The sequence below is a fragment of the Solanum verrucosum genome, unplaced genomic scaffold, assembly GCF_900185275.1.
Source record: "Solanum verrucosum unplaced genomic scaffold, falcon-dt-bn FXZP01000147.1, whole genome shotgun sequence".
In the NCBI taxonomy this organism is placed as follows: Eukaryota; Viridiplantae; Streptophyta; class Magnoliopsida; order Solanales; family Solanaceae; genus Solanum; species Solanum verrucosum.
The window spans coordinates 3,335,691-3,362,491 of record NW_026020343.1 but is presented as its reverse complement, the minus strand read 5'-3'; the positions used below and the strand labels follow the sequence as shown (position 1 = coordinate 3,362,491).

The 26,801-nt window shown below is 35.7% G+C and overlaps 3 protein-coding genes across 4 annotated transcripts in view; 2 read left to right on the top strand and 1 right to left on the bottom strand.

Annotated features, from left to right (window-relative positions):
• LOC125837375 (probable protein phosphatase 2C 10) overlaps positions 1–26,801 on the top strand; it is a 1,808,044-nt gene that overhangs the window by 1,010,151 nt on the left and 771,092 nt on the right. The gene's annotated exons all lie outside the window — the stretch shown is intronic.
• LOC125837342 (putative late blight resistance protein homolog R1A-3) lies at positions 13,991–17,776 on the bottom strand. The gene is made up of 3 exons (XM_049516476.1): positions 17,248–17,776; positions 14,544–16,789; positions 13,991–14,181 (listed from the first exon to the last, which is right to left on the bottom strand). The coding sequence occupies exons 1-2, from the start codon at positions 17,683–17,685 to the stop codon at positions 14,567–14,569; spliced, it is 2,661 nt and encodes an 886-aa protein (XP_049372433.1). The 5' UTR covers positions 17,686–17,776; the 3' UTR covers positions 13,991–14,181; positions 14,544–14,566.
• On the top strand, positions 25,287–26,489 carry LOC125837374 (uncharacterized). Its single transcript, XM_049516508.1, has 4 exons — positions 25,287–25,915; positions 25,990–26,082; positions 26,166–26,233; positions 26,311–26,489. Exons 1-4 carry the CDS (start codon positions 25,292–25,294, stop codon positions 26,423–26,425), a joined length of 900 nt encoding a protein of 299 aa, XP_049372465.1. The 5' UTR covers positions 25,287–25,291; the 3' UTR covers positions 26,426–26,489.

Here is a 26,801-nt window from a genome sequence, read left to right as displayed (position 1 = left end):
GTTTTAAAACTAATCGTAACCGTTTAAGGATAATATTTATTATAAACTAAAATTTTAACATTTCTATTTTGACTAATTAATTAGTTGGCCTAATTTGTTTTAAGGATCATGCATTATCCATTCTTCTAAGCCTTCTGTTTATTTAGTTTAGTTTTTATTTCATGGCCTTTAAGTTCCATAAAGTTCGATAAAGTTACTGTTTGTCTTATAGATAGGATATCTTTGATAATTCTATTTTTTTTTATTAGAGCATGTTTGGATAGATTTATAAATTATGATTTATTAGACAAAAGTCACAAAATAGAATTTCAACGATCTTATTGCATCATAGAAAAATAATTTCCTTATTAAAATTAATTATTTGTAATTTGTAATCATATCAAATTCTAAACTAAAATTTAAAAAATTAAATTTTATTAAAGAATTACTTAAATTCATCATGATATAACCATTTAAAAAAATATAAAATTTATATAAGCATAACGATTAAAAATTTAAATGATCCGCTTTAAAAAAATTTAAATAAAACGTGAATATAAAAACTGAGTTACTAACTAAATATTATCATGTTCTTTTTCTAATATTAAACTTTTATTTAAAATTAGAATTTAAATTGTCGGTTTTACAACTTTCCATTACATATCCACGAACTTTTAAAACTGATTAACAAAAATAAGAAAATCGAATTTGTTAAGAATAAAAATAAATTTATTTATTTGCAAAGTCACTAAATATGGTTACTATAAAAGTGTAAATCATGATTATTATTTTTTACCCTTTTTTAATAGCAACTACAAGGCAAGTTGTTGTCTCCTATGATGATAAAAATAATTAAATTATCTCCAATTATTATTGCAGTTATTTTTTTTAATTATTAAGGACAATTTTAAATTTGTGTATGGTAGTTTTATGATGGAATCCTAAAATTAAGGTAACTGATTAAGATTTTTTTCGCCTAATGTATTTTGGATCATACTTTTATCATGTTTTTTTTCAAAGTAAATTTTGAAAGTATTTATTATTAACAATAGATAATCAAAAAATTTGACATGCTCAACTTATCTATATTAAAAATTACAAAAAATTTAAATAACTTATCCATATTAAACTCTTCAGGAAAACATGCTTCAAAATCATAGGTGCACAATATACCATTTATCTCCAACCCAAAATAACAGACATGCAATAGAAAAACAAATAACAAACATGACAAATTAAATCCCTTTGTTTAATCTTAAATAATTATAAAAATAAATATGGATATTTTTTTAAAAAATACTTATAAAAATAAAGATAGATATGTTTTTCTTCAAAAAGTAAAGGTTAAAGAAAATAAGACATGCAACATATATGTTGGGTTATTCCATTATGAATATGAATAGTACTTATTAGTTAAATATATTAATTAATTAATTTAAAAATCAAACTTATTTATTTTAAAAAAAAATGGATAACTATCCTTATATAAACTGCATACAAATAATTAAGTTGTCACGACCCAAAAATGGACGTGATGGCACTCGTCTTATCCCACCAAGACAAGTCAGCCTAGCACTCACCCATTACAATAAAATGCGGAAATTTCATAATTAACTCAAAAATACCCCCAAAATCTGGTTGTCACGTGTACAAGGCTCTAAAGTATTACAATAGATTTGAAAGAAAACGTAAGTCTCAGATGATGTTGTCTCTAAAATAGAACAATATCATAAATAAGAGTAAGAAGGTCTGCTGAGATGACAAACAACTACCTCACAAATCTCCAAGAAGCCTCGGAAAATAAGAGAATGGAAAGTATCACAAAATCCAGGCTCGTAACCTATAAAAAATTGTAGAAGCAAGGGGTGAGTACTAAACTACACGGTACTCAACAAGTACACTTCTAAACACAAGCTAAGGGAATAGAATACTGGTACTCCTTACATCCCAACTAAATCTCCACAACTACAACCTGCATAAAACCAGCCTAACCTAACAGTTCACAGTTTACATAGCACCCAGCTCAACAACAATCACTTTAACAAATTACATATCATCAACAACAAACTCAATATTCATCAATCACAACTTTCACAAAAAGGCACTCACAAATATCAACAACATACAAGGTCAAGTTCATCAAATAGAGGTAATCAAACATCAAGTACTTTCCAACCACCAATAAAACACATAATCATCAAGAATGAAGGATGTCATGGGATGCAATGCAATATGACACCATAAAATGATATGCCTCAGAATACCAAATACTCTCTCAACCGTATATACATGATACTCCTCGAAATATACATCGAGAGTTCATGACCCATGGGGGACTCGCGAGGTACATATACCAACACGGACGATCTCCACGTGCCCAAATTATAATCTTAATGTAACATCCGACAATTTGAAATAGCTATGAAGAGGCTTAGAATTGGAAATAGTCATTTTTTTAAAAGAATTAAAAATCTGGAAAAAAATTGGTTAAGCATGGGAAAAAGTGAGTTTTTGGCCAGCTTTGAACCGTTATAACTCCTAGCTCAAGATGAATTAGGTGTAGTTCCAGTTATGCTTGAAAATTTCGTGGAATGACCTTTCCAGCGCCGCCAAGTTTGCTTGATTACGAGTTCGTATGAGTGAGTTATACCCTTTGGAAGTTGGGCTGTTGGCAGGGCAGTTTACCCGAAAATTTGTAAGGGTATTTTGGTCTTTTCCCTAGCCTTTTCTTTTGGATATATATTAGTGTGTTAGACTGATTTTGATCAGTTTTTCTCATTTTTAAAGAGTGAGATTAAGGGCTTGAGAGTGAAGAGGAGAAGAGGAGGAGAAAGAGAAGATCAAGCAAGAATTCGTCGTGGATATCGTCGGGGTGATCCCTACTAGGTATGTGAGTTCATAGTGTTGGGTTGATCCTTTCCCCCACACGCCAAGCTCGTTTAATTTCAAGAAAAGATTGATTATGTTTGTTGAAGTTGTTGGTTGTGATTGTGTTGAAGTCTTGTTGATTTGGGACATGTTTCCGGTGGTGTTTGTGAGTTGAATCTATCGTATGTTTTGATGATTCTAAGTGTTTGGGGGAAGAATCTTTGTTGTTGAGAGGCTTTAGAGTTGGAGAAACTAAGGAGAAAAGTCAGTTTTTCGGGGAAAAAGGGTGGGGCATCGCACATGTCAGCGCGCCCCAAGAGGGGCTCTGAACTTTTCCCCTTGGGGCGGCGTGCCTAGTAGTGCGCCAGCAGGTCCTCTCTGAAGTTTTTGGTCTGGCGCTCCACACCTCTCAGAGCACCAAGAGGGCCAAGTTTTCCCATTCCTTCCCCACTTTTTTATACATGTTCCTTGGTGTTGTTGTACCTATGTTTCATAGTTGTTTCCAACACTCCAAGGTACGTTTAAACGTCAAGAACTCATCCATAACATGTGATCAAACACCATGAATCCATAAATCCAATTCAAGGAGAGTTAGTTTCCAAGTCAAGTGAAGTTAAGAGTTAATCTTAGAAGTTAAGAAGCAAGTCTTTAAAGTTGTTCAAGAGTCTTTATAGAATGTTTTAACTTCATTTTTAAGGCTCAAGGTTCAAGATAAGTAAAGAGTTTTAAGTCAAGCAAAGAGTATGAGTTGAGTTCATTTCTCAAAAATTATTAGGGAACTATGTATTCCCAAAGAAGTTTTAAAGAAATGTTTTTACATTTAAACAAGATTGGAAACTGAGATTTCCAAAGAGCCTTCGGGCTAGTTTTCCAGAAAAGAGTTATCGCTTTCTAAATGAAGCAAGAGAGGAAACTGAGATTTCCAAGATAGCCTTTGAGCTAAGTTTTGAGTAATAATCTCAAATCAGCAGGAAGGAAATGTTTTTTTAAAACATAAGAGCCAGTACATTTTTGGGAGTAGTATCGAACACCGAGTTGGGGAAGCGTTCAAGGAACCCACAGCCCCCATAGAACCATGTTAGCCACCATAGGTAGAAAAGGATCATACTTTTTAGATAAATCCTTTTCCAGATAGACTAGTGGATTCATTAGGCAGTTCAGGTCTTATACCTTTGGTCGGGTATAGGATGCTCTGGCAGCATGAGGTCGATCGATGTATCATCACTACAGCTCTATGTGATGGTTGTCGGTTAGAGAAACTCCCACAACAGTTATTGTATTTTCATACACAGCAATTATTGTATTTTCATACACAGCAGTTATTGTATTTTCATACACAGCAGTTAGTGTATTTTCATACACAGCAGCTATTGTATTTTCATACACAGAAGTTATTGTATTTTTATATACATCAGTTCATTTGTATTTCTATATACATCTCAGGCTTACTGTATCTTTGTATACACACAGAGTTTATAGCAGGTTTTAAACAGTCTTTCTTTATATCACACTTGTTTTAAATCGCCTTATATTGAAAGAAGTCAGTCAGGTTGAGTTGATTTGTGCCAGGTAAGCTATTCAGTTTCTTCCAGATTCTCCTTCTAGCCTTTGTTGCTTAGTTTTCCAGCTCGCATACTCGTACATTCAATGTACTGATGCCAGTTGGCCTGCATCTTATGACGATGCAGATACAGGTACCCAGGACCAGCATCTGGTACGCCGTTGATCCAGCTGAGCACTCCAGAGAGTCAGTGGTGAGCCTCTTTGTGTTCCGAAGGACTCAGTTATTTTGTTCTCTTAGTTTTGTTTTATTAGGATGTTGTGGGGTCTGTCCCAACATCCATCTCAGTATTTTAGAGGCTTTATAGACAGTCAGTCAGTTAGATTGAGTCTCTCATCTATGTATATATGTAAATATTCTATTTTGAGACTCAAGTTGCCTTTATGGGCCAGATTTTATCAGTTAAGTTGTTTTATGTCCTTGCATTGCATGGAGGTATTCTGTTGAGTTAAGTTTCCGCTGAGTTAAGAGAGCCAGGCCAAGGATTCGCTTGGGGGCTAGCAATGGTCTTCGAGTGCCGGCCACGTCTAGGGTGTAGGCTCGGGGTGTGACAAACTTGGTATCAGAGCACAGAGTTCAAGAGTCCTAAGGAGTCTATGAAGTCGTGTCTGTAGAGTCCATAGTTATTGGTGTGAAGCGCACCACATCTATAATTGGGAGGCTGCAACATTTAGGAAGATTTCTCATTTATTTCACACTCATCTCGTGTGTTAGAGTTGATCTCTAAAAAGTTTCTTTCTAATCCGTACTTGCGCGTGTTTTCAGATAGTCATGCCTCCACAAAGAGTTGGTAAAGGGCGCCTTCCTAGACGTTATGTTGATGAGCAAGAGTTACCTCATGCACCGGGAGTGCAACATCAAGGGGACGTTTCTAATGCCGAGTTCAGAGAGGCAATTAGAATTCTGAGTTAAGCTGTAACTAATCAGATTGGTCAGTAAAGGGGAGCTCGACAGGAAAGAGCTGACACTTTAAGGATTCTTGAGTTCTTGGGGATAATCCTTCGAGTTTCATGGGTTCGAGCACTACTGAGGATCCAGAAAACTTCATTGAGGAGCTGAGGAAGATTTTTGATGTGATGTATGTGGCAGATACTGAGCGGGTTGAACTAGTTGCGTATCAATTGAAGGATGTTGCTAGAACTTGGTTCGACCAGTGGAAAGGGGGCAGAGTTGAGAATGCACCACCTGCGAATTGGGTTTGTTTTGAGGAAGCTTTCTTGGGGCGTTTTTTTCCTCGAGAATTGAAAGAGGCCAAGGTACGTGAGTTCCTCACACTTAAGAAGGAGTCTTTGAGTGTTCAAGAGTACAGTCTGAAGTTCACACAATTATCCCGTTATGCTCCGGAGATGGTTGCGGACATGAGGAGTAGAATGAGCTTGTTTGTAGCTGGGTTGTCTCGTTGGTCGAGTAAGGAAGGTAGGGCTGCAATGCTTATTAAGGACATGGACATATCAAGGTTGATGGTCTATGTGCAGCAGGTTGAGGAACAGAAGCTGAGGGACAGAGAAGAGTTCAGAAAAAAGAGAGCTAAGACCGGTAGTGAGTCCGGGCAGCAGAAGGGGAATGCAAACCGTCCATCCTTTCAGCAAAGGCAAAAAGGACCTGCTTCATTATCTACTAGAACACCTGCACCCAGATACAAAGGTGAATATAATGGCCAGAATTCGAAGGACTTCAAGGCTAGACCAGCGCAATCTTCGGGCAGTGTGGCGCAAGGGGGTAGTAAGCCTCCTATCTGCGCCAAGTGTGGTAGGAACCACTCAGGTATTTGTCGAAAGGGCTCCATTGGTTGTTTCAAGTGTGGACAGAATGGACATTTCATGTGAGAGTGTCCAAAGAACAGGCAGGGTAATGGGGGCAATAGAGCACAGTCTTCTTCAGTTGTTCCACCAGACATGACGACACTTAGAGAAGCTACTTCTAGTACCGGTGGAGGAGCAAACTGCCTCTATGCAATCACCAGTCACCATGAGCAAGAAAATTCTCCAAATGTCGTCACTGGTATGATCAAAGTCTTTGCTTTTGATGTGTATGCTTTGCTAGACCCAGGAGCAAGTTTATGTTTTGTAACTCCTTATGTTGCAAATCAGTTTGAGGTTCTTCCTGAAAGACTTTGTGAACCCTTTTGTGTTTTTACACCTGTTGGGGAGTCTATTTTAGCATAAAGAGTTTATCGTGATTGTCCTGTTTCCATCAATCACAAGAGCACCATGGCTGATTTGGTTGAGTTAGACATGGTAGATTTCGATGTCATTCTAGGTATGGATTGACTTCATGCTTGTTATGCATCGATAGATTGCAGGACTCGAGCAGTCAAGTTTCAGTTTCTGAATGAGCCAGTTATAGAGTGGAGTTGTAGTTCAGCAGGGCCTAAGGGTCATTTCATTTCGTACCTTAAGGCGAGAAAGTTGGGTTCGAAGCGTTGTATCTATCACTTAGTCCGAGTTAATGAATCTAGTGTTGAGATACCTCCTTTACAGTCAGTTCCTATAGTAAGAGAGTTTCCAGAAGTTTTTCCTGATGATCTACCCGAAATTCCTTCGGAGAGAGAAATAGAGTTCGGGATAGATCTCATTCCAGATACTCGTCCTATCTCTATTCCGCCATATAGAATGGCACCAGCAGAGTTGAAAGAGTTGAAAGAGCAGTTGAAAGATCTCCTAGAAAAGGGTTTCATTCGATCGAGTGTCTCACCTTGGGGTGCTCCGGTCTTATTTGTGAGAAAGAAAGATGGTTCCCTTAGGATGTGTATAGATTACCGCCAGTTGAATAAGGTTACCATCAAGAATAAATACCTTCTTCCGAGGATTGATGATCTTTTCGATCAGCTTCAGGGTGCCACTTGTTTTTTGAAAATTAACCTCAGATCAGGTTATCACTAGTTATGAGTAAGGGAATATGATATTCCAAAGACAACATTCAGGACTAGATATGGTCATTACGAGTTTTTGGTCATGTCCTTTGGTTTGACCAATGCACCGACAGCTTTCATGGACTTGATGAATAGAGTCTTCAAACCTTATTTAGATATGTTTGTTATCGTCTTCATTGATGACATACTAATCTATTCAAGGAATGAAGAAGATCATACTAGTCATCTCAGAATAGTTCTTCAGACTTTGAAAGATAAGGAGTTGTATGCCAAGTTCTCTAAGTGTGAGTTTTGGCTTAAGTCTGTGGCGTTCCTAGGCCACATTGTGTCCGGTGATGGAATTAAAGTTGATACTCAAAAAATTGAGGCAGTGCAGAATTGGCCTAGACCCACATCTCCAACTGAAATTAGGAGTTTCTTGGGTTTAGCTGGCTATTATAGAAGGTTTGTAGAGGGGTTCTCGTCTATTGCATCTCCTTTGACAAAGTTGACTCAGAAGACAGTGAAATTTCAATGGTCTGAAGCTTGTGAGAAAAGCTTTCAGGAATTGAAAAAGAGGTTAATTACAGCTCCAGTTTTGACTTTACCAGAAGGTACTCAAGGTTTTGTGGTGTATAGTGATGCATCTAGAGTTGGTTTGGGTTGTGTCTTAATGCAGAATGGCAAAGTTATAGCTTATGCCTCTAGACAGTTGAAAGTTCATGAGAAGAACTACCCAACCCATGACTTAGAGTTGGCTGTTGTAATGTTCGCTTTGAAGATAAGGCGTCATTACTTGTATGGTGTGCATGTTGACATATTCACTGATCATAAGAGCCTTAAATATGTGCTTACTCAGAAAGAGCTTAATCTCAGACAGAGGAGGTGGTTAGAATTACTTAAGGACTATGACCTGAGTATTCTTTATCACCCAGGTAAGGCTAATGTTGTTGCTGATTCTTTAAGTAGGTTGTCTATGGGTAGCACCGCCCATATTAAAGAAGAGAAGATAGAGCTAGCAAAAGATGTGCACAGACTGGCACGCCTGGGAGTCAAACTTATAGATTCCGCAAAAGGAGGAGTAACGGTGACGAGCGGGGCCGAGTCATCACTAGTATCAGAAGTGAAAGAGAAACAAGATCAAGATCCCATTTTGCTTGACTTGAAGGCAAATGTTCAAAAGCAAAGAGTATTAGCTTTTGAACAAGGGGGGATGGTATATCGAGATATCAAGGAAGATTGTGTGTACCTATGGTGGATGGACTCCAAGAGAAGATTATGGAGGAAGCTCATAGCTCCAGATATTCCATTCATTCGGGTTCCACAAAGATGTATCGTGACTTGAGAGAAGTTTATTGGTGGAATGGCATGAAGAAGGACATTGCAGAGTTTGTTGCTAAGTGTCCAAATTGCCAACAAGTGAAAGTTGAGCACCAAAGGCCCGATGGTTTAGCTCAGAGGATAGAACTTTCGGAATGGAAGTAGGAGATGATCAATATGGATTTCATCACAGGGTTTCCAAGGTATCGTAGGCAGCATGATTCTATTTGGGTAATTGTCGATAGAATGACAAAGTCAGCCCATTTTCTACCGGTAAAGACTACCTTTCAGTAGAAGATTATGCCAAATTGTATATTCAAGAGATAGTGAGATTTCATGGAGTCCCAGTCTCCATTATTTCAGATAGAGGTGCACAGTTCACTGCACAGTTCTGGAAATCTTTCCAGAAAGGCTTGGGTTCAAAGGTGAACTTAAGTACTGCCTTTCATCCTCAGACTAATGGGCAAGTAGAGTGTACTAATCAGACTCTAGAAGATATGTTGAGGGCTTGTGTGATCGATTTCAAAGGGAATTGAGATGATCACCTACCTCTCATTGAGTTTGCCTACAACAATAGTTATCACTCTAGCATCCATATGGCTCCATACGAAGCTCTTTATGGGAGAAGATGTAGATCTCCTATTGGATGGTTCGAAGTTGGTGAAGCAGGATTGATAGGACCAGATTTGGTTCACCAAGCTATGGAGAAGGTGAAAGTGATTCAAGAGAGGTTGAAAACGGCACAGAGTCGCCAGAAATCCTACACTGATGTTAGGAGAAGGGCGTTAGAGTTTGAAGTAGGTGATTGGGTATATTTGAAGGTTTCACCCATGAAGGGGGTTATAGGGTTTGGGAAAAAGGGGAAACTTAGTCCCCGGTATATTGGACCTTACCGCATAGCCAAGAGGATTGACAATGTTGCTTATGAGTTGGAGTTACCACAAGAACTAGCAGCGGTCCATCCGGTATTTAATATCTCTATGTTGAAGAAATGCATAGGCGATCCTTCGTTGATCCTGCCGACTGAAAGTGTTAGGATCAAGGATAGTTTATCTTATGAGGAGATTCCTATTTAGATTTTAGATCGTCAAGTTCGCAGGTTGAGAACGAAAGATGTAGCATCAGTTAAGGTCCTTCGGAGGAAGCCACTTGGGAAGCCGAAGAGGACATGAAGAAGAGATACCCATATCTCTTTGAATCCGGAGGAAATGCAGATCGAGGTACTAATTTCCTTCTTAGTGCTCTATAAATTGTAGTGAGCATGTTGTTATTGTTGTTTGCATGATTGCTTGTTGGGTATTTGAGTTTGATGTTACACCCTTAGCCTAATAAGAGTAACCTCATTTGAGGACGAATGTTCCCAAGGGGGAGATATTGTAACATCCGGCAATTTGAAATAGCTATGAAGAGGCTTAGAATTGTAAATAGTCATTTTTTTGAAAGAATTAAAAATCTGGAAAAAAATTGGTTAAGTATGGGAAAATGTGAGTTTTTGGCCAGCTTTGAACAGTTATAACTCCTAGATCAGGATGAATTAGGTGTAGTTCCAGTTATGCTTGCAAATTTCGTGGAATAAGCTTTCCAACGCCGCCAAGTTTGCTCGATTCCGAGTTCGTATGAGTGAGTTATACCCTTTGGAAGTTGGGTTGTTGGCAGGGCAGTTTACCCGAAAATTTGCAAGGGTATTTTGGTCTTTTCCCTAGCCTTTTCTTTTGGATATATATTAGTGTGTTAGACTGATTTTGATCAGTTTTTTCTCATTTTTAAAGAGTGAGAGTAAGGGTTTAAGAGTGAAGAGGAGAAGAAGAGGAGAAAGAGAAGATCAAGCAAGGATTCGTCGTGGATATCGTCAGGGGTGATCCCTACTAGGTATGTGAGTTCATAGTGTTGGGTTGATCCTTTCCCCCACAAGCCAAGCTCGTTTAATTTCGAGAAAAGATTGATTATGCTTGTTGAAGTTGTTGATTGTGATTGTGTTGAAGTCTTGTTGATTTGGGACATGTTTCTGGTGGTGTTTGTGAGTTGAAATCTATCGTAAGTTGAGGGTTTTGATGATTCTAAGTGTTTGGGAGAAGAATCTTTGTTGTTGAGAGGCTTTAGAGTTGGAGAAACTAAGAAGAAAAGTTGGTTTTTGGGAAAAACGGGTGGGGCATCGCGCCTATCAGCGCGCCCCAAGAGGGGCTCTGAACTTTTCCCCTTGGGGCGGCGCGCCTAGCAGTGCGCCAGCAGGCCTCCTCTGAAGTTTTTGGTTTGGCGCTCCGCGCCTCTCAGAGCGCCAAGTTTTCCCATTCCTTCCTAACTTTTTCATACATGTTCCTAGGTGTTGTACCGATGTTTCATAGTTGTTTCCAACACTCCAAGGTACGTCTAAACGTCAAGAACTCATCCATAACATGTGATCAAACACCTTGAATCCATAAATCCAATTCAAGGAGAGTTAGTTTCCAAGTCAAGTGAAGTTAAGAGTTAATCTTAGAAGTTAAGAAGCAAGTCTTTAAAGTTGTTCAAGAGTCTTTATTGAATGTTTTAACTTCATTTTTAAGGCTCAAGGTTTAAGTTAAGTAAAGAGTTTTAAGTCAAGCCAAGAGTATGAGATGAGTTCATTTCTCAAAAATTATTAGGGAACTATGTATTCCCAAAGAAGTTTTAAAGAAATGTTTTTACATTTAAACAAGATTGGAAACTGAGATTTCCAAAGAGCCTTCGGGCTAGTTTTCCAGAAAAGAGTTATCGCTTTCTAAATGAAGCAAAAGAGGAAACTGAGATTTCCAAGATAGCCTTTGAGCTATGTTTTGAGTAATAATCTCAAATCAGCAGGAAGGAAATGTTTTTTTAAAATATAAGAGCCAGTACATTTTTTAGAGTAGTATCGAGCACCGAGTTGGGGGAGCGTTCAAGGAACCCACAGCCCCCATAGAACCATGTTAGCCACCATAGGTAGAAAAAGATCATACTTTTTAGATGAATCCTTTTCCAGATAGACTAGTGGATCCATTAGGCAGTTCAGGTCTTATACCTTTGGCCGGGTATAGGATGCTCTGGCAGCATAAGGTCGATCGTTGTATCATCACTACAGCTCTATGTGATGGTTGTCGGTTAGAGAAACTCCTACAGCAGTTATTGTATTTTCATACACAACAGTTATTGTATTTTCATGCACAACAGTTATTGTATTTTCATACACAGCAGTTAGTGTATTTTCATACACAGCAGTTATTGTATTTTCATACACATAAGTTATTGTATTTTTATATACATCAGTTCATTTGTATTTCTATATACATCTCAGGCTTATTGTATCTTTGTATACACACATAGTTTATAGCAGGTTTTAAACAGTCTTTTGTTTATATCGCACTTGTTTTAAATTGCCTTATATTGAAAGAAGTCAGTCAGGTTGAGTTGATTTGTGCCAGGTAATAGGTTGAAACTGTTGAAGTGAGGGTGATATTATTACAAAATTGTTAATCCAGTCAGAATTTTAAGTCACTACTCACTATAATGTCTATTAACGTTATTATATTTATATTTGTGGAGATATACTAGTTTAGAATTTATTTTATTGATTTCCAATACATATTTTATTTGTGATTTAGAGAAGCACATATGTATGTTTTATCTTTCAAAATGACATAGGCCGACCGATGATCTTATTGATTCGGTTGGCGGTTTAGTGCAATTAAAAATGAATAACTATAATAAGTTGAGATGTTAAACACAAATATTTAACCAATAGACCGATAAGTACCTCAATAGGAACCAGAAGCTTAAAATTATGGATTCAGCTCTGCTTAGAGTTAGTGTTGTTAGAGTATATAAATCATGTACGCAACAGAAGTATAATCATGGATCAGAAACTTACATATTAACATGTTAATATAAATCAAAACCGAAATTTAAGTAAGTATTACTAACCTGTTGAAGCTTTCAAAAACCTCGTTTAGAGATGATGACCTGAATAATTTTTTCAACCACGACCTTTGTGTGGACAAGTAATTTATTTTCAGAAAAGGATGATTTTCTTTTTACCGCTATTCAACCTTTTATATCCACTTCTCTACTAAAGAAGGGGAGGGGAAAAGAGTCAAAATGTTCGCAACAATAGAGGCTATCAATTGCCATAAAGGGCAATCAACAACTATAAAAGCCAAACATTTTTATTCTTACTTTAAGGACAATATAACCACTTTAAGAGACTAGCAAAAACGTTTTTGCTTCTCTCAATAATAATATAAATTATTAAAAGGCAAATCATTTTTCCTTGTAGAAGATCTTTTTAAATTCTTGATTAATTAATCAGGCATAGTAGGGGCCTAAGACTTATTATATGAGGCTTCTTATTATGATATTAATTTGTAAGTGAAAGAATTATCATATAATAATAAATTACAAATTATTCCACTAAAAATATTTATTTTCACTCCTTAATTTAAATTGGAAATCTACCATTACATCTTATTTAACTCCTCATGTTAGAATTAGTGACACCAATTAATTAAATCAAATTTTCTGAATAATTTAATTATTGACTAATTTAATTCTTTATTATTATACTTAACTTATTTCGCATGACGGATATACAATCCACCTGCAGGGTTTTCATGTGAAAACTTATAAGTATCCATAAAAGGGTGTCTTCTATCTCAAGTCTGAGACATGGTTCTATCAACTAATTATTATCTCACTAATGTGATTTGTCATTAGCCAATCTATTGGGAATATATTGACTCATAATATAGTCTCACATTTTAATAGATTAAAATAATAAATCAAACCACATAGATCATAATAATTATTTCAAGGTTAACAGTATAAGTACACGTAATGGACTAGAGAAGTTGTTTATAAATATTCAGAACATAAACAAACATCTCTAATTGGTCCATTCAATACACACGGAATGTACTAGTACAAGAAGTTGAAATTTAACCATTCTCATAATTAAGATCGAATTATCTTTAATCTTGTGCTACAATCATCAAGATGTTTGTCCAACTTCATCTTTGTTGTGAATATTTAATTTATGACGTATAAGAACCGACAATTTTAATATTCCGCATATGAGTTAAATAACTCCATATGCAAAAATCGTCTACTATATAAGCAATGGAGACACATATTAACACAATGATCTATTTAAATAAAGACTTTATTATATTTAACTAAAATGAAATAAATAGTCTTTACAAGGGATTACATAAAATACTATAACTCAACCACATGATTAATAGTATATCCCACCAAGAGTGACCTCCAATTTGACCTGGTGAAGGTATAGGAGAAAGTATTTTCATAATACTTCCCTCCAAGCCTCCAAACGAAACAATATCCAAGCCTAGAACCTCCCCATACATATAATTTCTAACAATATTACACAGCTCTGAAGCCAAAGACTACAGAATAGATGAATGCAAAATACATTGTTCTTACAGATTAACATACCACAAAATGAAGAACATACAAGCTATGGCCACAATCAAGATGACAACAACCATGAAAGACGGACATCCACTCAAGAATTATGAAAACAATTGATAGATAGAGGCTCTTTCTTTATCCAAGCTAGGGTACCAGCCCTCATGCAGTGTGATTCATTGAGGACCTGCACAAATCACAATAATCAGAGGCCGGAAGGGCTATGCAACATGATCACTTATACTCCCTCTGTCCAACAATAGTTGTCTACTATTGACTTGACACAGAGATTCAAAAGCATTAAATGATGAGTAATTTTATCAAATCACCCTTATTAAATATAAGTCATCTAAACATTGAAAAATGAATAGTTTTTAATAGCAAGGGTAAAATAGACAATTATTCATTGATTTTATAAACTGGACAAGTATTGTTGGATATCTCAAAATAGTATAGTGGACAAGTAAAAATGGACGAAGGGAGTACTACTTTGAATGTCAAAAAAGATTGTGATTTGTCAGTTCTGCAATCTTATTATATGAAACTGACCTGTGAAGGAGGAGTGCACACAATCAGAGATCAGGAGGGAATATGGAAAGCTTGAAGGCAATGTTTTTAGTCCCTTGTTGAATTTGATTGTCTTTTTTGTCTTGTATTTGACGTGCAGATATTGCTGCTGTTTTGGTGGAATTTTGCAACATCATGACTTGGAAACTGCGTATATCAGCTAGGGCGATGGGGACTTCCTTAAGGTTATCACAGCAGATGAGAACAAGATGCTTAAGTCTTGGAAAGTCATCAGCTGATGCTTTCCAAGTAACTAAGTTTGTCCTTTCAATCCACAACACCAGTAGGGAACAAAAACCACCAGTAGACTCCCAGGACTCTCCCGTAAACCCATTTTCTTTCATCTTCAGGACTTCAAGGTGTTCCAACTGACCCAATATAGACATATCTTTCCACTCCAACCAGGTGTCTAATAAAGTCAGCTTCCTCAACTTTGTTGGAAATATGTATGCAGGTGGAAGGCGTAACTTTCCTGTTTGAATGCTACTATCATTTATCAGCTTCAAGTTTTCAAGGTATTCTAGCCTCTTCACATTTTTTAACGACGCAGCAGACTTATTATCAAGAAGCACAGCTATTTTCCCACGGATGCCCAGCTTTTTCAGGTTTGGAGTCCTTGCAAACACTTCTTCAGTGCAGCTTTCGGGAGCTATTGTGGAGAGAGTTTGCAGGCTTTGATTTACCAATGTAACTTTACTATTTTTTGGAGCAACAGGGACAGGCAATTTAGCAGAAGAGTTAGTGTGCAGATGCCTTAGTCGTTCCATATTCCATATATTTGCTTGAATATCAAGAGTGCGTTGTTGCGTGTTAATTATGATGGTTTGGATGTTCCAAAGTTCTCCCATGAGTTTAGGAAGAATCTTGATTGAGTCAGATGAAAAAGCAACATACCTCAAATGATATAACTGGTAAAACTCCTTGGAAAAGCGACTGAAGTTGATGGATTCTACATCCAAAACTCTTAGCAACGGAAAGCCTTTTGGTATGGTTGGGATGTCAGCAGATGGCATCTCAATCTTTTTTGAAGAAAAAGATAAGAATGACCTCACATGTTCAGCTGAAGGTTTCGTAGAGATAAAATCTAAAACTGAGGAATGAATGCATAAGCGACGGTACGTGGATAGTTCTCGTTTTCCAGGAAAATATTGCTCAGATCCTAGCTTTATTTCTTGGAAAAGATTTTCTTCCTTCATAGCTTCTTGCCTGCAAAACATGTGCAACATGTCATGAAGACGACATGTTTTGATTTGACCATCAGACGTTCTTTCCATTACCATCACTAGATTCCTGTTGATGAGATCATTCAAGTTGTCCTCTCCTTTACACTCAAGAGATAAGTGGCCTTTATACTGAATGAAACCTTCTGCAATCCACAAACGGATTAACTTCCAAGCAGGGATTTGAAAGCCTCCGGGAAATGCACTACAATATAAAAAGCACGCTTTCAAGTCATAAGGTAAACGATCATAACTCATTTGCACCAGTTTGTTACAATTCTCAGGGTGGTCTCTATTTATGAGGTGTTCACTCACACTATCATCCACTTGTTTCCACTCTCTTGGTGTCTTGCCTTTCCCTATTAGTGCTCCTGCGATAACAACAATCGCAAGGGGTAGTCCCTTACATTTTTTTGCTATGCTCTTTCCAGATGGTACCACCAATTCAGGAGGACATTTATCCTTGTGAAAAACCTTCTTCTCCAGTAATATCCAACTTTCATCTTCACTCAGAAATTTTAAATCATGAGGTATGGGAGTGCATTGTTTAGCCACTTTGGAATCTCGAGTGGTCAACAATACTCGATTCGGTTTGTTGTTATTTGGGAAAGCTATCTTGATACGTTCCCAAGCTTCATCCGACCATACATCATCCAAGACAACCAAGTATTTTCCTCCCTTTCCCAAGAATTCTTGTATTTCATCAGCCAAATCCTCCTCACACATCCCATGATATTGTTTCATATTTCGAGTGAATTTGCTGATGATGTTGAGAAATAATTCTCTTCTCCTGTATGATTGAGATACATAAACCCAAATACGAGTAAAAAATTCATACCCGATTTTAGGATGCTTGTATATTTTATTTGCTAGGGTCGTTTTGCCGAGACCAGGCATACCAACAACTGGAACAACTTCTAGACGATTTGATTCTCCAAGAAGGCGTTTGATTACAAGATCTGCTTCTTCGTCAAATCCAACCACATCATCTTCCTCTACCACTGGAGGCTTTAGATTAATACGGCCAAGATAAATATTAGATATGTGAACAAGTAAGAGCTAAAAAAGCACAGATAGAAGAGTGACATTTATCAAGAGTGGTACATACATACATACATACATACATGTACTCTCAATAAAGGCACTATACATAAACATGTCATGTAACTTGTCTTGTGTCGAATAGACACTTAAACTTATATAAAGTCAAACAAATAGACTCATACATATTACGTGGCGTCCTACATAGCAATTCATATCCTATGTGGCGTCCTACATGTATTATGTTACATACGTGTGTCTACTTATTCAATTTTATACAAGTTTAAGTGTAGACCTAAAGTTGGAGGATACAAATGCGAGCTGAAACCAAGTTAAACGACACAATTATATTGATCTTTGCAACTAGATTGCTCACTTTCCCATTTCCCCAATTTTTTTAAAAAAGAGTGTTAAGGATGTGATACCTTTCTTTCTTCAAAACCTCTGGCAGATGAATCATCATCTTGAAGGGCCTGAAGTCCAATGGCATCATTCTGTCGGATCTCTTTGACTTTGTTTCGTATAGCTTTGATCTCACCAGCTACCTCCCTGACTCTTTTATAATGGGGAAGGTCTAATACTCTGGTCATACCCTTATCCTTGTGTAGCTTAGCTTCAATCACAAATTTATCAATAGCATCTTCAGCAGAGTTAACCACTGTTCTGATTTTCTTGACGAGTTCTCTCAGAACTTCGTTCTCGTTGATGTGGCACTTGGCAGCTTGCTTAAGAAAGGCGTTGAAATCATTTAGATCTTGAAGTAGACTCTCAGCAGCCTCTTTAACTCCACTAATTAGCTCTGCGTTGTCCCGCAGCAGCTGCATCAAGTTCTCAACGAGAAATTCTACTGCTACGTTCGCCATTTTTTCTGATTCTTCCAACTAAGAACAGAGGCTTCAATTGCTAAATATGAAATGCAAGTGATGGGTGTTGACTCCACTCAAGTCTTTCTTTTCTAGTCTTCCTATTTATTTCCCCAAGCAGCTTAGGAGTTAGGACAGTACAATAATTGAAAGTTTATGCCTTTTCAATGGCCACTTATTTGTTGCTTCGTACCCTTGTTAAGAAAATAATAATTTAATTGACGTCATAAATTTATCATTTTATCTATATTACTTAATATAATTTCAAAATAAATTTACTCATTAAAAAAGTTTATAACTTTTAAAAATATTAGTTCTCTCAATAAATTGAGGATATAATAAATAAAAAATATTGTATTTTCTTCGTTGTTAAAAAGGAACAAAATGAGTATCACTTCTCTAGTCTCCTACCCAGTCATCATACTATTTCGACTCATATTAAATAGACATTTTATTAAAAGTATTTGTTATGTATTATTACTTGATCGCTTATTAAAATTAAGATAGAATTAATTAAATTCTTTTTATTTTACCTCTATAATTAATATAGATCTAAGAATTTCTTTTTCAAGAGTCTAATTAATGTGAACAAAAGATAAAATAGTAAAATTGATCAATCTATTAATAATTTTTTATTACCGTGTAAAATAGAAAGTGTCTACTCCCTCGGTTCCTATATATATATATATATATATATATATATATATATATGTTTGTTAATATTCGTCATTTCACAAAACCAATACATAGATAACAATATTCTTCTTAGTTTACCCTTAAGAGTTATTAACCTTAAAAGTATGAATTTGATCAACATATGAAAACTAAATGATTAATTCATGTTTATTGACCAATTTAATTAATTAAAATAAACTAATTATATACATTTATTAAAAACTTAACTTTAAGAGAATACAAAATAAAGATACAATGAAAAACTTACATAATTTCTTAAGAAATCTGAAATCTAAAATAATGACATATAAATAAGAAGAGATGGAGTTTTTAATATGAAACGAAGGGAGTAGCTTCAAAAAGAAAAAGAAAAAAAGACCCCACAGCAGCTTATTAAAAGAGTAGAATAATTGCAAGTTGATGTCTTTGGAATGGTGACTTGCCCTTGTATTTTCCACGCAATTGCAAGCATAATTACCTTTTTAAAAGCAAGTACGACTCCATAAAATTGATTTTTCAAAGTAGCGACGCAATTGCTACCATATGGATTATTGTGTGGCAATTCCGCAAATGATTAGATTCTTCAATTTTAAAATGAGATAATGAATACTTGAACTTTTAAAAAAAGTTTAGTGTGTATAGGTATATATATATTTAACGATATTATGATTAGTTGGACTATGTTATATTCTCCGCTGCTACTAATTTTAATACTCCTTTTTTATTTAATTAAATTAGTATTACAAAAGGATAATAGGGATACCAATTAGAGAATTGGTAATTCTGGAAGAATAAATCAAATAAAGAAATGGAAAATTTCATAAAAGTATCATTATCTAACTGATTTTCTAAAAATTTAGTTCAAAACTGACCGTACAAATTTTTAGTCCAAGAGACAATCTGGTATATAAAGATATACAAATGGTATACACAACTATCAAAATTTCGTCAAATTGTGTCAGTTGATTTCTCTCAAACGTCAAGATGGAATCTTCTTAAAATTTGTAGAGAGGTAAATCTAGTGATGGTGTGTTGATTTCTCTCAAACATCAAGATGGAATCTTCCGAAAATTTGTAGAGAGGTAAATCTAGTGATGGTGTATCATCCTGATAAGTGAGACATCATCAATCATAATAGATTTTGATTAGAAAATATTTTTTTTAAATTGTTGGTACGCTACGGTAATCATGTTTGTAATGTGTGATTTTTTGAATTTGTGGATGGAATTCTTGTTGCATTGAATTTGTCTCATCAAATACTATCATTTAGCTCTGAATGTGGATTGATTGGGAGGGAGTTGGGGGCTCATGACAGCCCTCTAGATCCCTTAAACTTTTCCTTTGAGCCAATTTAGGTAAGCATTGAAAAGTTTGACTAAATTATGTAGGGCTCCCAATTATGTATGCTAACTTTTATGGACTGCATTATAATGTAATTATCTCATAAAGAAATTTAAAAAGGGAAAAACTTTTTGGCTAGAATTTGACCAGAATGGTATTTTTTTAATGTTATTTTACCTTTTTAAATATTTTTACCCTTTTAACTTTAATATATTTTAACTAAAACATGGGGAAAATATCAGTTTATTTTAAAATAAAAAAAATATGATAGTTTTTTAAAATTTCTGACCAAATTCTGGCCAAAATTTCTGGTCATTTAGCATTACCCTTTAAAAAGTACTTAATTTAGTAGGACATAGGAATTGAATTTCTTATCTCACTGGTAGAAGTGCACCCAATCACTATTGACACCATTGGAGGGAAGCATGATTACCCGTGAACTCAAAATCCTTTACTTAACTCATTCATGTAAGTAACTTTATTCATCAAAATTTGAACAGATAAAAAAAAAATTACTCAAGGGTTATTTGGTTGTTGGTTTAAAAGGGAATTATCCAAAATTAGCATAACTTTATACACTGTTTTGTTACAAAAATGGAAAATAATATATATATATAATCTAACATAAGTTATACCAATGTGCAGTTGTTGTTTTTTCTTTTCAACCTGAAACATAAAATTGTTATATCGCACCTTATCTTTGTCACGCCTCGAGCCTACATCCTGGGTGGGACTGACACTCGAGAACCATTGCTAGCCCTAAGCGAACCCTTGGCCTGGCTTAACTCTTAGCGAAAGACTTATTCATGATAAAATATTTTAAAAAGTAAACTGAACTGCTCAATAAATAACTTAGAATGTATAAAGAACATTCACTAGCCAAAATGGCACTCAAGAACTAACGTCTCTATGAAGCCTCTAACAACTGAGATGGACGTCGGGACAAGACCCACGATATCCTAATGAACTAAAATGATAAAGTAATGAAAAGGGGATCCTCCAGAAGCAAGGAGGTTCACCAACAACTCTGAAGCTCAATTGGATCAACGATGCGCTGGATCCTGATACTGGTTACCTCAATCTGCACCATAAAAAGATGCAGGCCAACTGGCATCAGTACATTGAATGTACGAGCATGCGAGGGGAATGCTAAAACAAGACATAAGCTTGAAAGGAACTGATGGACTCAACTCAACTCAACTTAACTCATTTCAATATAAAACAATATTATATATGCAATATAAAGAAAAACTTTTAAAACATGGGTAACAACTTTGTGTATTTAGAAATACAATAATAACTCTGTATGTATGCAAAGATACAAATGAACTCTGGATGTATATAAAAATACAATTAACTCAATGTATATAAGAATACAAAATACTGATGTAGGAGTTTCCCTAACCGACAACCATCACTTAAGAGCTATTGTGATAATACATCGTTTTGCCTCACGCTGCCAGGGCCGTCCTATACCTTGCAGAGGGTATAGAACCTAACTATTAAGTGGATCCACTAGTCTATGCTAGAAAGCAATAAGGAATCATCTAAAAAGTATTACACTTTTCTACCCATGATGGCTGCATGGTTTATGGGGGCTGGGAGTTGTCTGAACTCTCCCCCATATCGGTGCTCAATACTACTCCCAAAATATACTAGCTCATATGTTTAAAAACATAACTCTGTGGTTTGAGATAATTACTCAAAAACTAACCCAAATGCTCTCTTGGAAATCAGTGTTTCCTCTCTTGCTTAATTGTGAAAACATTTACTCTTTACTGAAAACTAGCTCAAAGGCTTTTTTGGAAATCTCAGTTTTCTTCTTGTTTAAATGTGAAAACCTCTTTACTCTTTGGGAATACATAGTCCCCATATACTCTTTTGAAGAGATGAACTTCAATCTTTACTCTTTACTCAACTCAAAACTCAGGTCTTAAAATAAAGTTAAAACATTTGCAAAAGACTTTTGGAAGACTCTATGAACTTCTCTTGACTTGGCTCTTAACTTTCCTTGAATTTGAATTTATGGATTCAAAGATTGTGATTTGTGATAGGAAAGATCTCATGATGTTTAGGAGTGTTTTTAGATAGTTAAACATGAGAAATAATCAAGAAATCACTGCCTGGAAGCAAGTCCACGACGCGGAGATGCATTTAATTATTTGGTCGCGAAATAAATTTTGAGGCAGAACGATCTGTGACCGCTCCGTGACGCAGGAGAGTGATATACCGTGAGTTTACGGTATTTCTAATACATTTCACTTACAAGTTGTGTGTGTCTAGGGCCTTTTTATATTGGTTTTTATGTGTTTTATCATGTTTTGCAGGAAAGGTGTTCAGGCGCGGAAGTTTAGAGACAGCTGAAGGAAATGCAGAAAAAGGCATCCACGGAGGTCATCTACAGACCGTAGGTCCATTCACGGTCCGTAGGTGATGACCGTAGATCAGCAGGCATGGTGTTGAGGACAAATCAGGGAGATTTGACCAAGTGTGGAACCACGGTGCCCATTGACGGTCCGTATATTGATCTACAGACCGTACTGTTGATCCGTAAAGTGAGACTGCGAGGGTTCCAGTACCTAATTTTTGAAGATTCTAAGTATGGAGCTACGGAAGGGATTGACGGACCGTAGGTCGATCTACGGTCCGTGCTGCTGGTCCGTCGTTTGCTTCAGAGAAGCTGATTGTTGGATGCTGAAATATTTTCTAAGTCCTGAGTGACGGAAGGGACTTACGGACCGTAGATCCATCGACGGTCCGTAAGTCAGTCTCGTGGATCGAAGACGCGTACCTGAACAAAACTTTCCTTAATTTGTTTTCTTTTTTATTTAGGATTTGTTTTCTATAAATAGGACATGTAAACCTCGTTTTTGGGGGTTAGACATTATTATTCTATTTTTGCTTTGTAACTTTGGAGATTAATTTGCAACCCTAGCAATTATTGATTTCTCAAGTTCGTTTTGAAGATTTTGGCTTTGCAATTCAAGTTAATTTTCTGGGTTTATTATTCTCTTTACGTAAGTTCATGATTTCTTCATCTACAATTATGAATTGTGTTCTTGCCAATATGAGTAACTAAATCCACAACTAGGGTTGTGGGAACCATGATCAATTAACAAAGTATGAATAGTAAATAAGCAATTCTTGACTAGTATTTTGCATGCATTGATAATTCTTTCGTTTAGAAGTCTTTTTAACGGTGGCCAACGTTAGAACTTGCCTTGTTACTACTTGCCGGACCAAGGAGGTAATTAACAAGAAAAGAATTATCAACATAGATTTAGTGTGATACTATCTAATAGGCTAGTGTCGATTGGTGCGAAGTAATAACTAAGCCAAACATCGATTATGATTTCTAATATGAGGTAAAGGTAAGGGTTAGTAAATTATACACACGTAGCCGGACCAAGGTGCGAGGTGAAATTCTTTAGATGTCGGACCAAGGATTTAGAGATACCTAACTTATCACTTTGAATGTAATACACTAGAAAAGAATTGCTATTACTAGGATTACTGCGTTATGAGATTATGAGGAACACGTATACCCTAGTTATTTCTCTTATCTTGATAACAACCAAAGTTGAGTTTAATTATTGATTACTTATTAAGTTCTTACTATTTGTTTCACACAAGCACAACCCCCCTTTTTATTACCTGTTTCTGGAAATAATTTGACTAATTGAATATAATTGTTGGTTAAAAGTAAAGTCTAAACCATTTTCCTCGTGGGATCGATCTCAACCTACAAGTTGGGTTCTTTACTTGATAACGATCGCTTATGCTTCTGAAAGGAGTGTAATTTGAGCGTATCAGAGAGTATTTACCAATCCTGAGGAACAGGTCCGCGACGCGGACCTATTACCCAGATTTTCCCGACTTGTTCCTTCTTCGTTTTCTAACCCCAATTCACCTAAATTTGATTATTTTTCTCAATTCCTCTTTAGATTCAGATACCCAATATATGTACACAAGAATCTAACTCAAACAACTCAAGGAAACAACAATATAACCTCAAGAAACTCCTCAATCTCAACCCAAATTCAAGAACGAAAGCAATTCAAGAGCACACATCAAGAACATTCAAACTTCCAATCTTTTTATGACGACTTCACGCTGAAATACATATGTTTGGCACGTGGGTAAACGAACCCAACGTTATGAAAGTCTCACATACCTCGTAGTATTGAATCCTTGGCGAAATCTGCACTCAATTCCTCAAGAAATCGACGAATCCTTGCTTTTTCTCCTCTTCTTTTCTCTTCTCTCAAAACCCTAACTCTTTTTTATGAAGCGTAAGCTGAACCAAATCAGTTTAGACCCCAACTTAATTACTAAAAAATGAAATTAAATAATTGGGTAGGGAAAAGACCAAAGTACCCTTCTAAAATCCAGCTTTAATTTTCTTTATCTAGACAACCCAACTTCAAATGGGAATATCTCCCTCATGCAAACTTGAAATCGTGTAAACTCCTCGGCGTTGGAAAGATAATTCAAAGATCTTTCCTACAGTATCTTGTAGTACACCTAACTCATCCTGAGCTAGGTGTTATGGTTGTTTGAAGTTGACCCAAAACTCATACTTAACTTAATTTTGTCAATCTTTCCAAATTTGATTATTTCCAAAAATTGTTTCTTTCTAATTCTAGTTCTTTCTAGTTCTTTCAAATAGCGGGGTGTTACAATTTTACCCGCAAAAGACGAGCCTTCGACATGTGAAACCTCTTTTAGGAATTAAACAAGAAGAGTCGTCACCTGACAAGTTAAGATGTGTTAGGACATACTAAACTAATTTACATGTAACTTAGTTTATCATTCTAAGTCACCAGAAATCAGATAGGTTCAAGCTACCTCAAAAGGAAGATGTTAAGCACATTTCAAGGTCTATAAATATAGGTCTTTGCTGAATTCATTTATTATGTGGGGATTACTCAATGATATTGTAGAGCTCATAAGATTTTCATATAATTGCATGTTACTAAGGTTATAAAATATCAAACTTCTTTTCATTCTTAATAAAAAAGATTAGGGGTTGCCAGCATTAGCCTACAACATATTATATACTTAGACTGAAGTGACAAACTTTATTAAAAACTTTCCTTAATTTTGTAAAGAAACAAAAATTGAAAAATGCAAATCATCTTAGTTCTAATTCTTTTAAGAAATATATATTCTTATGTTTCCATCCCTATACACAATAGATTTTTGTATGGATGCGTATGGAAAAATTTACTACCTCTTCTCTCTCAATTATATCTATAAAAAAAACATATTTTTAAATCAATAAATTATCATTTACTAATCACTAGTAATAAAATTAAATTACACTTAACATGAGTTGTGTTCCAACTTTTATTTCACATTAGTCTCTAACTTGAAAAAAATAGAGTAGACATTATGTTAGACTTGGTCAAATTAATTGTAGTGAGTACTTTGACAGGTGATGAAATATGTTCCAAAAGATAAAACCGAAATTCATGGTAGACCTCTAAATTTTGGTAGACTAATAATAGTCATCACAATTAATAATAGTCATGAAGGGAAGTTGAAAGAAAAGAATTTTGAATATTGTTGTGAGATTGAATAATACAGAATGGCCAAATGCCTTAGCTTCACAGCTTCAAGAGATCGTTTTTATCGATATTTCTTTTCTTTTTCTGGGCTTCGTTCCGTTACAACGGATCTTGAAGATGGAACCACAATGCATTGTTGGATACCTAAAGTTGATGAACCAACAAAACCTAACCTCTTTCTTGTTCATGGATTTGGTGCCAATGCAATGTGGCAATATAGTGATCTTCTAAGACATTTTACTCCTCATTTTAATGTCTACCTTCCTGATCTCCTCTTCTTTGGTGCCTCCTCCACCAAACGCCCTGAAAGGACCGAGACTTTTCAAGCAACATGTGTTAAGAAATTGATGGAGGTGCATGGTGTTGTTAGGACGAGTCTTGTAGGTATTAGTTATGGAGGGTTTGTTGGTTATAGCGTTGCAGCTCAATATCCAGAGGCAGTGGAGAGATTGGTGTTGTGTTGTGCAGGCGTTTGTTTAGAGGAAAAAGATATGAAAGATGGATTGTTTCAGGTTTCTGATTTGGATGAAGCTGCTAGCATTTTATTGCCACAAACACCTGAGAAACTAAGGGAATTGATGCGTTTTTCATTTTTTAAGCCTGTTAAAGTCATGCCTTCCTACTTTCTTTCTGATTTTATAGATGTAAGTATATATGAATGAAATAGGCTACGTACAATATATGTTATCACAGAAATGCTAATATCTACATTACACAGGTGATGTGCAACGATTATATGAACGAGAAAAGAGAGCTCATACAAAATTTACTTAGAGATAGACAACTTTCCAATCTTCCTAAGATTTCCCAGGTCTGCATTTTCCTAACTTCTTTTCTCTTCTAGTACTAGTTTATTTTCACTTGTTCATTTGGTTTCTTTCTTATTCCCAATAGTCGACGTTAATTATTTGGGGAGAACAAGACAGGATATTCCCATTAGAGCTGGGGTACAGACTGCAGAGGTAACAACAACATACTCATGTTTTGTTTTCATAAACTTTATTTCATCAATCGCTGATGTTACAACACTAAATGATAGGCATATTGAAGGGAATGCTGAGTTAGTAGTTATCAGAAATGCGGGGCATGCAGTCAACTTGGAGAAACCAAAGGAGTTCACTAAACAATTGAAGGCATTTCTTGTTGATGATTGATAATTTGGACAACCATTCTGCAGCTAGTGACGGATTTAGAATTCAAATTTCAAATGTATAACTGTATATGCGCTTTTCATAACTGGGTTTTATTGAACCCATTGTTGAATCAGTCACGGATAATTATCAGAATTATTTAAAGACAAGTAGAAAAGAAAAAGATCGATATAAGGGATTGATGTACATTGTAGAATTTTCACTCTCAATTGAACTGTACATTTGTGCCATAAAATTCATTGCATTGTAATTATCAGCAACAAGTTCCAAATTGGTTTCTGATAAATGCTTCAGAACATAAAACTACAAAACAAAGAGTGATGTCACCTGATAAGTGATAACCTTGTTTGAAAACCTCTAAAATCCCGTGACTGCAATT

Coding starts and splice junctions, on each gene's coding strand:
- LOC125837374 (XM_049516508.1), top strand. CDS start 25,292: ATGGCCAAATGCCTTAGCTTCACAGCTTCAAGAGATCGTTTTTATCGA. Junction 26,083..26,165: donor ATCTTCCTAAGATTTCCCAG/GTCTGCATTTTC, acceptor TATTCCCAATAG/TCGACGTTAATTATTTGGGG. Junction 26,234..26,310: donor CTGGGGTACAGACTGCAGAG/GTAACAACAACA, acceptor ACTAAATGATAG/GCATATTGAAGGGAATGCTG.
- LOC125837342 (XM_049516476.1), bottom strand. CDS start 17,685: ATGGCGAACGTAGCAGTAGAATTTCTCGTTGAGAACTTGATGCAGCTG. Junction 16,790..17,247: donor GAGGTTTTGAAGAAAGAAAG/GTATCACATCCT, acceptor ATTAATCTAAAG/CCTCCAGTGGTAGAGGAAGA.